Source organism: Asparagus officinalis, chromosome 4, assembly GCF_001876935.1.
Source record: "Asparagus officinalis chromosome 4, Aspof.V1, whole genome shotgun sequence".
Taxonomy (NCBI): Eukaryota; Viridiplantae; Streptophyta; class Magnoliopsida; order Asparagales; family Asparagaceae; genus Asparagus; species Asparagus officinalis.
In genome coordinates, this window is record NC_033797.1 from 86125292 (window position 1) to 86140765 (window position 15474).

At 37.3% G+C, this 15474-nt stretch overlaps 1 protein-coding gene across 3 annotated transcripts in view; it reads right to left on the reverse strand.

Moving 5' to 3' along the window:
• LOC109837813 (high mobility group B protein 9-like) overlaps window positions 1–10425 on the reverse strand; it is a 17786-nt gene extending 7361 nt beyond the window's left edge. For all 3 annotated transcript variants that reach the window (XM_020406175.1, XM_020406174.1, XM_020406173.1), the window contains exons 1-3: window positions 9964–10425; window positions 9779–9857; window positions 9526–9688 (exon numbers count right to left, since the gene is read on the reverse strand). In XM_020406175.1, coding sequence (XP_020261764.1) covers window positions 9526–9688; window positions 9779–9857; window positions 9964–10190 — 469 coding nt within the window. In that variant the 5' untranslated portion in view covers window positions 10191–10425. The remainder of the gene's footprint in view (window positions 1–9525; window positions 9689–9778; window positions 9858–9963) is intronic.

Below are 15474 nucleotides of genomic sequence, written 5' to 3' on the forward strand. Positions count from 1 at the left end.
TATATATATTATAGGGAAAAGTGTTCATAATGTGGCACCTTAAATTCAATCTAAGGTAGCGCCTCTTGATTCATGAATTAGACTATACTAATTGTTGATCCGCTCCATTCATCGTGATCTAAATGTCTCAAAACATCTATAAAACAAAAATCATTATGACTAAATGCTTCTAATGCATATTTGTTTATTGTTTATTTAGTTATATTATTGTAAAACCGTCAATTTCACACAGTGTTGTAAATAGCGGCGAATAGCGGCGAATACTTAGTAGTGAATTTGAGATGAAGGACCAGTGTTGTAAATAGCGGCGAATAGCGGCGCTATAGCGCCGCTATTCGCGGTCGCGGGACTTCTCCGCCACGCTTTGGGGGTTAGCGGTGGTGTTAAGCGGAAAAAACCGCTATCAGCTCGAATAGCGCGTAATAGCGCTTTTTAGCGTTAAAAAGCGCTTAATAGCGCTAAACTCCGCTACAGATCCAAACGAAAATCTCCCCAACTCAACCCGAACCCGCCCATACCTATTTCATTTATACCCTCTCGCCTGTGATTCCCGAACCCAAAACCCAAGTGTGCCCTAGCCGCCTCTCGCCTCTCTCGTTCACAAACAGCGACGACTCGTCGACTTCCTCACCAACAGCCACTTCCGCCTCTCGCCTCTCTCGTTCACAAACAACGACTCGTCGACTTCCTCACCAAGAGCCACTCCCGCCTCTCGCCTCTCTCGCCTCCGGTCAATGCCGACTCTCTCACTTCCTCCGACGACACTTCCCTCTGGCAGCAGCATCTCATTCTCAGTCCATACCAGCGACTTCAGGTCTTGGAGCCCATTTTTGCTATTGATTCTTTCATCTTTCCTGTTCCTACTATTTATAAACCATGGGATTTTTTCAGTGGTGTACATTTAATCATCATACCTCATACGCATGCTTAAAACTGATTCCCCTTGCTTTTCTAACGAATGTCAAGTACCAAGTGAAATTCTCTTTCTGGAACTGAAGCAAATTCTATCATCATTTTAAGATTTTAGACAAATTATTGAGACTTGTGTATTTAATCCAATCATAAATGTTTTCCAAAATAGTTGTAGCCTGTGACTTATTAATTTTTAGGCAAATTATTGAGACTTGAATATTTTATTTTTTAGGTCAAATTTCTAGTAGTTAATATGATGATGATGTTACTAATCGATTTTTTTTATTGTTGAGCATTTTTATATTAGAGATTTGAAAATGGAAGAAATGGGACAAATAACGGTCTTTTGGATAAACAGGTACGTTTTTTTATTCTTTAATCTTTATAATTATAGTACTTTGTTAATATTATGTAATTATTACACATCTATTTCATGTTTAGGCATCAAGTATGTATTTGTAGAATTTTTAGATTTTATATGATTTTTCTTATTATTTAGAATATTTAAATATATTTATATTTGTTCGCTATTTGACTGTGCGCTATTTGCCGCTATTTCGCCGCAATAGCGCGCAATAGCCTTAGCGGTACCTCGCCGCGACGCGCCGCGATCCGCTATCCACAACCTTGATTTCACATTCACTTGATGCATGGGTAACTACAAGATTTGTATACAATCCAAAACATCTAAAACAAAATGAACGGAGTGGATCAGATAATTTGATAGCATATAATATAGTTTTAAAGGCGCTACCTTAGATTGAATCTAAGGTGTCATCTTATGAACACTTCTCCCATATAATATAATATATATATATATATATATATATATATATACTAATGCAGAAACAATAGGTATGCTTGGTACCAAGTACAAGTTTTTATGCTTGGATAATGAGATGACATATATTCCTCCACTTATTAAAATCGCGGACCCACATTCACATGCGGTTGGGGAGTGATGGGAATTGAAATGAGTGAATGGGAATAAGACACATCATACCAAGCACAAAATTGTGTTGTACCAAACATACCTATTTTTTTTCTCTCCCCTCTTCTCCATGTAGTGAGTGCGCACATCCCCCTCCACTATTCAAATGGGGACACATTCACATGGATTGAGGAGTGCATGGGGATATGTAACCATTTAGAAATGAGTGGAGGGATGTGTCACCTCATATCAAACACAAAATTTGTGCTTGTAGCAAGCATTCTCATTTTCTCATTATATATCATATATTGAGAGAGAGAAGAGAAATGGATATGCTTGCGTACGAAGCATAAAAGAATAATGCTTTGTAGTGAGGTGTCACATTCTCATCCACTATTGAAATCGAGTCTATATATATATATATATATACTATATATATATATATAATATATATATATATATATATATATATAATATATATAAGGCTATAGAGGGAGAGAGAAGCAACTGGTGGAATGTGTGTTGAAAAGGCTCCTCCTTCATTTTTTTTCAAATGAATTTTCCGGTTAGGTACAGTTAGGAATTAGAAACAGTGAGATTCAGGCAACAATAATTCAGTAATATCATATTACATTCTTTAGAATTCAAGCACCCGTTTTAGGATAAAAACTTTACCAGTTGACCAGAGCTTAACAAAGTAGGTAGTAAGCTTGTCTTCTACTTCTTGACATGTTCTTTAACAATAATAATCCGATAATTGCCACATTTATGGATGCTTCTTAATTTTTTTGCCCTCTTTGAGATTAATCCCACTATACTTTAATTTAGTTAAATTTGTAAGCATTTAACTTGGTTTAAGATTCGATCACAGCAACCACGGTGGCCCTCACCAAAAGGCCCCATGGGCTGAATACATTTCCACTATCTGTACAGATATTATTATAGAGGGCCTCAACACTTTCATACTTTTGGACTCATCAATTAGAACTATTTAACTTGCCCCCTCACTGAAAAAAAAAACAAAAGAATTTATTCAAAAAGACACCTTTGTTGGGCCTCGGAGGATGGGCTCGCTTCTTCCTCATGCCTACTTTTGATCTGCCCTCTATTAGGGTATCTCTGCTCTATATTATATAATATATATAGAGAGAGAGAGAGAGAGAAAAGAGAGAGAAGAAGAGAGAGACTTATGTCAACTTAAGTGGATCATCTCACCAAAGTTCTATCATTGATGAACTAGAGATCCGTGCATCATATGAAGAGGCTTTCATCTAATGAATGGAACTTTGATGGATGGTCACTTAAGTTTAATCTAAGTTTATATATATAATTATATATATATATATATTATAATATATATATATAATATATATATATATATATATATATATATATTATATTATAGGGAAAGTGTTATAGATGAAGCTTAATTCAATCTAAGGAGGCCTGCTTGATTCATGAATTAGACTATACTAATTGTTGATCCGCTCCATTCATCGTGATCTAAAATGTCTAAAACATCTATAAAAAAATCTTATGATAATGTTCTAATCATATTTGTTATTGTTTATTTTAGTTATATTATGTAAAACCGTCAATTTCACACAGTGTTGTAAATTAGCGGCGAATAGGGCGATAGCGCGCTATAGGCCGTATTCGGGTCGGGCCTTTCGCAAGCTTTGGGTGTTAAGCGGCAGGTTAAGCGGGAAAAACCGCTAAGGGCTCGATCGCGCTAATAGGCTTTAATACATGCATCCATTTGACCAATGTTAAAGCCACCAAAATTTCAAGGAAAGGGTTATCCAGCGCACCATTTACAGGGTGAGTGGTGGACTGATTGCTTTGTTCAAGAGTTTTTGAATTTGGTTCATTCTAATCGGAATAACTAGTGATAGAATATTCAATCTGACCCAAATCATCAACGATTCTAGATTGATATTCTGGCCATACAATCAAACACTAATATGTGCATGATTAAGAAAGGAGAAAGGGCGGAGATGGAATTCACCAGTTTGAGCTTTGATCCACAGATAGGGGAACTGCAGCCAGATTAGGCACCTGCAAGACCTTAACATCAGCGTTTCGATGAATGTAAAAAAAGTTTTAGCTTTTTCGTCAACTCAACAGAAGTAATCACTCCCAACATTACAAATAAAAATTTAGAAAAGTGGTCCGAATGGATTCACGCAATTGCACGGTCTGACCAATGGGAATAGGAGATTGGAGGGCGCATTATACTGATAGACATATGACGTTCTTCTCGAATATGAGCGGGTGCTGGCAACACTGGTAGTGAATCGAAGAAGAGCAAAAGATGGTGACATGAAATTAGCAGTTGCAACATCTACAGTAACGCAGAGGCACAAACTTAATTCTTCGAGTAATACAAGTCCAGCTAATGAGCAGTTCATTTCTAAATAAATTAGTGCAGATAAGAGAATCGGTAAGTATTATGAGAATTGTAGTATTATCCAGACTTTCTGTTTCTTATACAAACCAGTTATTATAACATGATGCTGAAAACTAGCTTCTAACTTACGCGATAGCATCTCTCACCAATAAGCCCTACCTTGTTCTGACCTCCTCTACTCATACTTAGCGTGATTCTCTTCTATATCTATAATCTTATCATTAATATAATTGAGGTAGAGCAGAGAAGCACTAAGGGAATGTCGTGTTGAAAGGCTCTCCTTCATTTTTGTTCAAATGGAATGTTTGTTAGGGTACATTAGGAATTTGGAGCGTGAGATTCAGACAATAGTATTTCAGTAATACATATAAATTCTTTGGAAATTCAAGCCTTCCGTTTTTGGATAAATATTTACCACTTGATCCAGGAGTTACAAAGTAGTAGTAAGCCTTGTCTTCTACTTCTTGACATGTTCTTTAACAATAATAATCCGATTAATTACATATTTATGTGGTTACTTCTTAATTTTTTGCCTCTTTGAGATTAATGCCACTATTAATTTAATTTAGTGCAAGTAGCCGCGTCAGCATTTAACTTGTTTAAGATTCGATCACACAATCACGGTGGGCTCACTAAAAGGATCCCATGGGCTGAATACAAGTGAAATCAGGATAGAGTTATTATAGTTTTGTTTATGCATGCAAATGAAGTATCCCTTTCAACAATTTGATGTTTAGTAAATATGTGAGGACATGCAAGTTTTAAGGTTAATATAAGTTATTGATTATTGAAATAAAGAAATTTTTTGCGTTTATGGGTTTAGATTTATTCTGATGAAATGCTAACAGTTCCTCCAAGAAATGAAATGATTAGGACAATTGATGGGAATAGAATCCAGTGCGGCAAGGGGATTTACCAAGGTAGTATTCAAAAAGTCAAACTAAACGCTGGTAAAACAGATAATAATCCAGTAATGCAAACATCATAGGGATTCACATTTTTTTCTTTCACAACCAATCAATTCAAGTAAACTAAATGGTTACAATAATACTATGCATCTGTTGATCATGTTAAACGTCGGCAATTTCAGCGAAGCGTTATCTTAGCAGATACATGTGAGTGGTGTTGATTGCTTTATTCAAGAACGAGTTTTTTGAATTGTTCATCTTGAACGGGAAACTAGTGATATGAAAATATTCACATCTGGTCCAATCATAACTGATTCTGATGATATTATGGCACAAATTACACTACATTGCGCCATGATGAGAAGGAGAAAGGGGAGATGAATTCACCTGTTTTGAGCATTATCCAAAGTTAGGGAGCTGCAGCAGGAAGAGAACTGCGAGACAGCATTGACATCGCCGGTTTGAATGAATCCTAAAAAAATAGTTTCGTGCAACTACTAATAGAAGTTTACTCACTCCAACATTTAAGTAATTTGGAAAGGGTATCGATGGAGTCTCACAATTGATGTCTTGGGTCAACGAGAAATAGGAGATTGGAGAGCGCATTTAGTCGAACTGATAGGGCACACATGAATTCTTCGAATTATGAGCGGGCTGCTGCGAACACACTGGGAAGAATCAAAAAGAGCCAAAAGATGGTGAGCATGATCTAACATTGTAACATTACATATTTAAGCGACCATAGCTTAATTCTTCGAGTAATGAGCAGTCAATTTCGTCAAATAAACTACAAGATACAGAATTGTAGTTAAATATGAGATTTTTTTCGTTTCCATCAATCACTTATTATAACATGATACGAAAATCAGCTCCTGATGTACGTGATAGCATCTCTCACTATGCCCCTACTTTTGATCATCCCTCTATTAGCGCGTATCTCTCTCTATATATATATATATATAGAGAGAGAGAGAGAGAGAAAATGAGAGCAGAAAGAACGAGAGAGACTTATGTCAACTTAAGTGGATCATCCACCAAGTTTCTATCATTGATGATACTAGAGATCCGTGCATCATATGACAGAGGCTTTCATCAATGAATGGGCAAACTTTGATGGATGCGTCACTTAAGTTTAATCTAAGTTTATATATATATATATATATATATATATATATATATATATATATATATATATAATATATATTATATATATATATATTATATTATAGGGAAAAGCTGTTCATAATGTGGCACTTAAATTTCAATCTAAGGAGCGCCTGCTTGATCATGAATAGACTATACTAATTGTGATCCGCTCCATTCATCGTGATCCTAAATGTCTCAAAACATCTATAACAAAAAATCTTATGAATAAATGCTTCTAATCATATTTGTTTATTGTTTATTTAGTTATATTATTGCTAAAACCGTCAATTTCACACAGTGGTTGTAAATAGCGGCGAATAGCGGCGATTAGCGGCCGCTATAGCCGCCTATTCGGGTCGCGGCCTTTCGCGCAACGCTTTGGGTCGTTAAGCGGCAGGTTAAGCCGGGAAAAACCGCTAAAGGGCTCGATCGCGCTAATTAGCCGCTTTAGCGCTAAAAGCGTTTAATAACGCATAACCCGCTACAGAGCTGCCTAACAAAATCTCCCAACCGACCGAACCCGCGACCGTTCGCCATTTCGTTTAAATCCTCTCGCCTGTGATTCTCGACAGAACCGAAGTTGTGCCCTAGGCGCCTCCGCGCTCTCGCACTGTGATCCCGCAACCCCAAACTCCAAGTGTGCCCTACCGCTCTCGCGTCTTCTCGTTACACAAACAGCGACGACTCGTCGCATTCGCTCACCAAACAGCCACTCGCCTCTGCCTCTCTCAGTTCCACAACAACGCCTCTCGACTTCCTCACCAAGAGCACTCCCGCCTCTGCCTTCTCGCCTCCGGCATGCCGACTCTCTCACTTTGCCTCCGACGACACTTCCCTCTTGGCGCAGCATTCTCATTTCTCAGTCGACATACCAGCGACTTCAGGTCTTTGCGAGCCATTTTTGCTATTGATTCTTTTCATCTGTTCCTGTTCCCTATTTATAAACATGGGATTTTTCTTCAGTGTTAAATTTAAATCATCATACCTCATACGCTATGCTTAAAACTTGATTCCCTTGCTTTTCTAACGAATGTCAAGTTCAAGTGAAATTCGTCTTTCTGGCAATGATAGCCAATTCTATCATTCATTTAAGATTTTAGACAATTATGAGACTTGTGTATTTATCCAATCATAATGCTTTTCAAAATAGTTGTGTACCTGTGACTTATTAATTTTAGGCCATTATTGAGACTGAATATTTTATTTTTTAGCTGTCAAATTTTAGCTAGTATATGATGAGATGTTACTATCGATTTTTTTAATTGTGAGCATTTTATGATTAGAGATTTGAAAATGGAAGAAATGGGACTAAATAACGGTTCTTTGGATAAACAGGTAAGTTTTTTTATTCTTTATCTTTATAATTATCAGTACTTTGTTAATTATTATGTATTATTACACATCTATTTCATGTTTAGCGCATCAAGTATGTATTTGTAGAATTTTTTAATTTTATATTGATTTTTTTTTCTTATTATTTAAGAATATTTTAAAATAATATTTTATATTTGGTTGCTTGCTATTTGACGTGTCGCTTTTGCGGCTATTTCGCCGCCAATAGCCGCCGCATAGCTCTTAGCGGTACGCTCGCCGCGCGAACGCGCGCGATCGCTATCAAACCTTGACTTCACATTCCTTGATTGCATGGGCTAATAAAGATTTTGTATACAATCCAAAACATTCTAAAACAAATGAACGGAGTGCGATCAGCATAATTTGATAGCATATAATATAGTTTTTAAAGGCGCTACCTAGATGAATCAAGGGTGTCATCTTATGACACTTCTCCGCATATAATATATATATATATATTATATATATATATATATCTATATATATATATATAATATATATTATATATAAGAAAAAAAATAGCGTATGCTTCGGTTAAAGTACAAGTTTTTTATGTTCGGTAATGGATACAATATTCCTCCACTTATTAAAATCGCGGACCCACATTCACCATGGGCTTGCGGGAGTGATGGGAATTGAAATGAGTGAATGGGAATAAGACAGCATCATACCAAGCAAATTGTGTCTGTACCAAACATACCTATTTTTTCTCTCCCCTCTCTCCATGGTAGTGACGCGTGCCACATCCCCCCCCCCTCCACTCATTCAAATGGGGACCCAATTCACATGGATTTGAGGAGTGCTATGGGGATATGTAACCATTTAGAATGAGTGGAGGGATGTGTCACTCACTATCAAACACAAAATTTGTGCTTGTACCAAGCATTCTCATTTCTCATACTATATATCATATATGAGAGAGAGAGAGAAAATGGGATATGCTTGCGTACAAGCATAAAAGAATAATCTTTGGTACGTGGAGGTGTCACATTCTCATCCACTACTTGAATGGCAGTCTATATATATATATTATATACTATATATATATATATATATATATATATATATATATATTTTATATAATATATATAAGAGCAACTGCGTTGGAATGTGTGTTGCAAAAGGCTCCTCTTCATTTTTTTCAATGAATTTCCAGCGGTTAGGTAGCAGTTAGGAATTAGAAAACAGTTGAGATAGGCAGCAATAATTCAGTAATATCATATTACATTCTTTAGATTTCAAGCACCGCTTTTAGGATAAAAACCTTTACCAGTTGACCGAGCTTAAAAAGTAGTAGTAAGCTTGTCTTCTACTTTGACATGTTCTTTACAATAATAATCCGATAATGCCACATTTATGGATGCTTCCTTAATTTTTTTGCCTCTTTTGAGATTAATCCCACTGTACTTTAATTTAGTTAAATTTGTAGCCATTTTAATGGTTTAGATTCTGATCACAGCAACACGGTCGCCTCACCAAAAGGCCCCATGGGCTGAATACATTTCCCACTATCTGTACAATATTATTTAGCAGCGCGCCTCACACTTTCATAGCTTTTTGGACTCATCATTAGAAACTATTTAATGCCGCCTCACTTGAAAAAAAAACAAAAGCAATTAATTCAAAAAGACACCTAGTTGTGGGCCTCGTGAGGATCGTGGCTTCGCTTCTTCCTCATGGCTTGCTGTCGCTCGCGGCACCTGATCAGGATGAGTCAGGCTTACGTGAGCGAGTCTTGCGTTTGCGAATTCGGCTGAAACCCACAAAACAACTGATTTCCACAATCATTTCGTTTCCAAAGGGCCCCAAAAAAAAAAAAAAAAAAAAAAAACCCTGCATGCAAAACTCATAACAATTACCAATACCTGAGGGAGCAACTAGAGGGCCCTGGGTCCTAAAGAAATACAGCTGCTCGTAGTGATGGAGGAGGCTCAAATAGTACTTCCTCAAAACAAAAGAAGCACTCGTTGTCGTCGGAGGAAAATCGAAGGTTGCAATCACATCCCTCCACCTCCTCTCCAAAATCACCTAATTTTTCGCATAATTAACCAATTTAAAATAATCAGGATACATATACAGTCGCATTAATTAGCATATAATCTCTTAACATTACATTACCTTCTCTAGACCCCCCCGTTGAGTGACTTGAACATACAACTGGTGCAAGTTCAGCTCCTTCCCTCCAATCACAGGAATCCTAAAAGTCGATCGAGATTTAAATATAAAAAAAAAGAAAAACACTTGGAAATATCCATAAGAAAAAAAAAGGAAAGATTGTAACAAAAATGTACATGCATGCATACATGAATCTAGAGCCAAGGGCAGAATGTAGCCGTCGGAGGGTGTCGTAGAACGCGATCGGGTTCGTCGAAACCTCGACGTGGGATAACAGAGGAGGAGGATAAACCTTGGGATGAACGTCATTAGCCATGCTAACATCGCTCTTGACCCCTAATGTCATCTCCAAACCCTCAGCAGCACCCCTCTCTGTGATCTCTAACCCTTCACCCTCCCTCAGTTCCGCCCCCATCGCGGTCTAGTGACGAGGGTCAAAAGCCCACAGCGGGCTGGGTAGAGGACAAACGAGGGCGGCCAAATGGAGAGAGGGCAGCGAGAGGAGAGGCCAAATGGAGAGGGAGGTTAATTAGTCCAAATTATTTTGAGTGAGCTTCTCACAAATCCTGCAGCATTTTTAGCCGCAGCTATAAACTCAGCGCGTAACGAGTTTACTAAAGTTGGCGGACGCGTGGATTAGTAACGTATCAACCCCCCCTCCTTTTAGTTTGTTTCTCCGAGGCCTACTACGTATGTGTATGTTTTATTAATGAGCAAGTAAAATAGTAGCAGCAGATTTCTAAGTATCTGCGCCGCTCGTAATTATTACAATCTCCTGCTGCAAACCTAGGAGAGCTAATGTCATAGAATCTAGGTATCATTAAAGTCTATAGTTTCGTATGTTGATTAGATCCACAAATTAAAATGGGTTTATAATGATAAAAATGTCAGCTGACCACGTTGTGACCATCTGACGTGGCAATTCCTGGCGGGTTGTCTAGATGGGTGCATCGAAGCTTTTGAGAGGAGCAAAGGTAGGGTTTGGGCGCGCCGTACACTGACTTTTACTTACCGTATAATTCGAGACAATAGAGGGGCAGGGATTAATACGCGAATCTCTGCCATATCTTTTCACCGCATCGGCACTTTATTAAACCCTAGTAGGGATCTTATTTTTTACTCTTTTGCTATACGTATGACATTGATGTATGTGACTCCTATTGATGTGATAATTAAGATCCTACTAAAAATACTCCCAAGTTCCAAGTCTATGTGGCCGCAATATCTTCACGCTTTTGTAGTATTAAAATCTTCTCGCTAGTAGTTAGAAAATAGGTGTGCTGGTGACGTGCTGCTGCTTATCGTGTTAAGATGGTAATTAATGAACTTTGATCACGTGTGTAATTAGACATTCCTAAGCTAGCTGTAAGATTTGGCAAAAATAATATATAATTTTTTGAATAGGCATCTTGCCCTATTTCATTGTGAAAAAAAAAACAGATTTAGAAAAACAATCTAAAAAAGAGTGTTTACGTCAAAACCATCTTTACTTTTACCTAAATTGATACTTACAACATTTAAAGTTTTTTTTAATATAAATCATCTTTACTTGCTAACATGTTTGTAATGTCACATCTTCTTCTTCATTCCCATTTTACTCCATCTTCTTCATTCCAACCCCTAACCCTAACACTAGGCTCCTCCATCCTCCTCTTCTACAAACCCTAACCATAATCCTAACCCATGGCCGCCACCTCCCCGAAACCCTAACCCTAATCCTAGTTCCCACTTGGGAAGGAATGGGAGAATAGGAGGCTGCGGAGGAAAAGGGAAGACGAGGGGGAGGGGGAGGAGAGTTGGGGGAGGAGGGAGAGGTAAGACCGGGAGAAGAGGAGGATGAGGAGGCTAGGGTTAGAGTTAGGGTTAGGGTTTATGAGGAAGGAGCTAAAAGAAAAAGAAAAGGATGATGATAAAAGGGTCATTTCGTGTATTTTTTTAGCTGAAAACTAGATTAGTTGTGACATTGAAAACATGTTAGCAAATAAAAATGACGTAGATCACAAAAAAAAAGTTTAAAGGTGGTAAGTATCCATTAGTTAAAATTAAAAATGGTTTTGATGTGAAAACCCAAAAAAACGAGTCTTTGCATTTTATTAGGAGGCTAATGAAATACATAAGTGTATTATAATGCATGATATTTCTCATGAGCTAGCTAGACATCTTTTTGTGAACTTTCTCAAACCATGCATGTGCAAAATCTAGGTCAAAAAGGATTACTTCTTTTTCATTAACTGCTGGATAAGGACACAGTGGATACATAAAGAACCCTATGTACAAATCATAACAAAGGACAAGTGTGTTTAATTTTATTTATCTCTGATTGGTAACTCCATCTTCTTTGCACTTTGTATCCCCTTAAAAAAGATCATATTGACACTGGCAAGACCAAAATTGAGCCAAGAGCTCTTCAGTCCTAGGCTCCTACCCTTGCTAGCTAGCTTCTAACAAACACAGCGCCGCTACTAGACAAGAGCAAGAGTACGTGTTACTTGAGTACTGCTTAGCATACAACCGGGAGACCATAGAGAGATAGAGAAGGTGGAGCCTCAGGGTCTTAGCTAGGCTTTTTTTTTTTTTTTTTTTTTTTTTTTTGTTAAAATTCAGTTTGGATAAAACCGAGCTAAACCTAGTAAAAACTAATCTTAGCTAAACCTAGTAAAAACTAATCTTGTTCTTTGAAGTGGCTTTATTTTAGACAACCTCTCTCTTGTCCAATGTTAGGGTAAAGAATGTGTATTCGCCTCAAACAACAAAATCTAGGTATTAGATTTTTTGCAACGTCCCCTTTGTATATCAGAACTCTCTATTTAATATTTGAGCATTTATCACTAATTCATCTCCAACGCATGTTATAGATGGACCTCTAAGCATTGCAATTAGCGATGGTAATGATGTTAGATAGAGCGGAGATTGATCAGGATTCATCTCCGACTTTAACCTAATCAATCTCTGTAATTTTGAATCAGGTTCGCATCAACATGCCCCGTAAGGTCAAGATCATCATATATACTTATCCTCATTCTCATTTTTGACTCGAAACGTACAATTTTAACCATTGGTGAACTTATATAGTAGTAATCTAGAAATTAAGTAACATTTCCCTGTGTGGTTGTTAGGGCTTGTAGTTTTTCTAGTGCTTTTGTACGATAACCTCCAAAGAGGTATTTGTCTTGTATGCATATAGCCAAACTCTCTCACATGCTCCACGGTTTATTCTTCCAGGTGTTAGGAGTTTCTAGAGGTTGTTTGGTCGTCTCGGACTCTGGGCTACGACTGTGAAGATAAGAGCTACCTAGAGACCTAACACTAAGGTGCCATTTGGCAACCGGCTAAGTGAGGGATTAATAAGGCTTAACTTTTTCTTAACCTTAACCTGTCAAATATAAACAATTTATATAATAGTTATAATGAGTTAACCCTTTATAATTTGTCAAATATAAAAAATGCATAAGGATCAAGCTAACGGCTCTAGAGGAATTAAAATGAATTAACTCCCTAAAATGAGGAGTTTATTAATACTCCTATATATATGGAATAATTAAGAGTTAACCCCTCTATTTATATATAATGAAAATAGTCAAAATCCTCGTTATTCCCAAACACTAAAACTGTCATATGCCCTTAGTCCACGGGCCCGTTGGCGCGTGCAAGCCGTGCGACCCACCAAGAATAACTAGATGTTGGCTAAAATTTATTGTCAAATTGCTAGCACTAGTTGTTCTTAGGCCTTGGACTTCTCAATTTAAGCCACTAACATTTCTTCACACTGGTCCATGTGAGACTAAAGTGGGGTTGTCACAATCGCCTCACTTTAGAAAGACGACGTCCTCGTCGTCACGACATGATAATTGGCACATCCAAGTGTCGCTACCAGGCAATGTGAACTCTAGAGGTGGCTCACACCGCATCCACGCGGTGTAGCACTTAGCTCCATATAGCACTTAGCTCCACATTTTCGGTTGGCTAACTGTTCTGATACCATTTGTCACGCCCCTGGCCCATGGGCCCGTTGGCGCATGCAAGTCATGGCACCCACCAAGAACAACTCGATGTTGGCTAAAATTCACTGCCAAATTGCTAGCACTAGTTGTTCTTAGGCTTTGGGCTTCTCTATTTAAGTCACTAACATTTATTCACACCAATCCATGTGGGACTAAAGTGGGGTTGTCACAAAAACTGATCGCTAGGGCTAAATTAAAACATATTTAACAGATTAATAATTTAGTCATTTGGGTTATTGAATGGACTAACTACGTTAATCATTTTCCTTAATCCTTTTTCCTTAACTCTTTGCCAAACAGGACCTAAGAGGTTAATTCACATACATCACGTATGCTATAAGAGTTAATCATTTATAATCTCTAAATTTCTTTTAGCACTTTGATCCCAGCTCACAAATGAGTGATGTCTTACATTATTTTTATGCTAATTATCAGCACTTAAATACCCTATAGTTTTCATAAATTTGCGCTTATATACCCTTAGTTGTTTTTAGCAGAGCTTATATACCCTAAATTTTTAATGTTACACTTTAATACCTTATGTTATACATACATTATAATTTTTCCCCTTATTTTTTTATGTGACACTCATAAACTAATTTTATAACATTTTACAACTTGATTTTTTTTCGAATTTATTGCTAAACATACCATAATTCTATTTTAAACCTACCCCCGTTAATATTTTAAGATAGAACTTTAGTTGGTTAAACAGTAAATTCAACTCCAATAACCAAAGGGTAAAGAGAAACGTGAATAAAGTTGATGGAACATGGAAGAGAATTCGGATATTCAAGATGCGTGATAACCAATAACAAAAGAAAATATTTACATGTCATATGAATTATAAGGGCGTGAATTGAAAGAAAAAAAAAAGGTCCCTTTCCGTAAGCAAAAAATATTGCTTTGTCCCCAGTTAGAACGTGTCACATAATCAAACCCTACAACCCACAAACGTTGTCGCTTGGCATGATCACAGATCCGCAGGCAAATATTGCTTCGAAAGCTTCATAGTGAACCTCTGCTGATACTAAAATACGCAGAGAAACTCTTTCTCTAGTAACTTCAATAGCATCTTGCGGGCAAGATGCAATACCAGGAAGCTTTCTACAAAATTCATGATGGGCAAAGAGAACATCTCTACTGGAGTTTAGATGGTACACGTATGTCACATACCAGATCCTAAGGTTTTTCCTGCCAAATCTGAGGACGGTAGAGGTTGTTGTGTAGAATCCGATAACCAGAAGAAATTTTAATCGAATCGAATAGAATAAGAAGGTTTTTTGTCAAGTGATGATAGTATGGGATTTTCAGTAAGTTATTCTATACAATTTGATAGCCAGTCCAGGATCCAAGTTTGGTCTGTGTGACCAGCCCTAGTAGTGTTGGCACAGATGGACGATACAAACATCCCTCCAAAAAAGGAGGGGGAAGGAAGCAAGAAAACCTGCATGTTAAAAATGCTAAGGAAAAGAGCCATGTAGAATGTCATAATATACCCATCTACTACTGAACTGCTGAACACCTGAGGCACAGTCCCTTATCGCAAAATGGTATAATTCAAAACTGACTTAGATTTATGACAGATACAAGTCTTTTTGCTGCACCGCAAATTTCGGATTAGTTTTAAGTATTGAAGTTATAATGCTGTGCTATAAAGATAATGTTAGCAAGTTGTGGTCCTATGGACATCTTTAT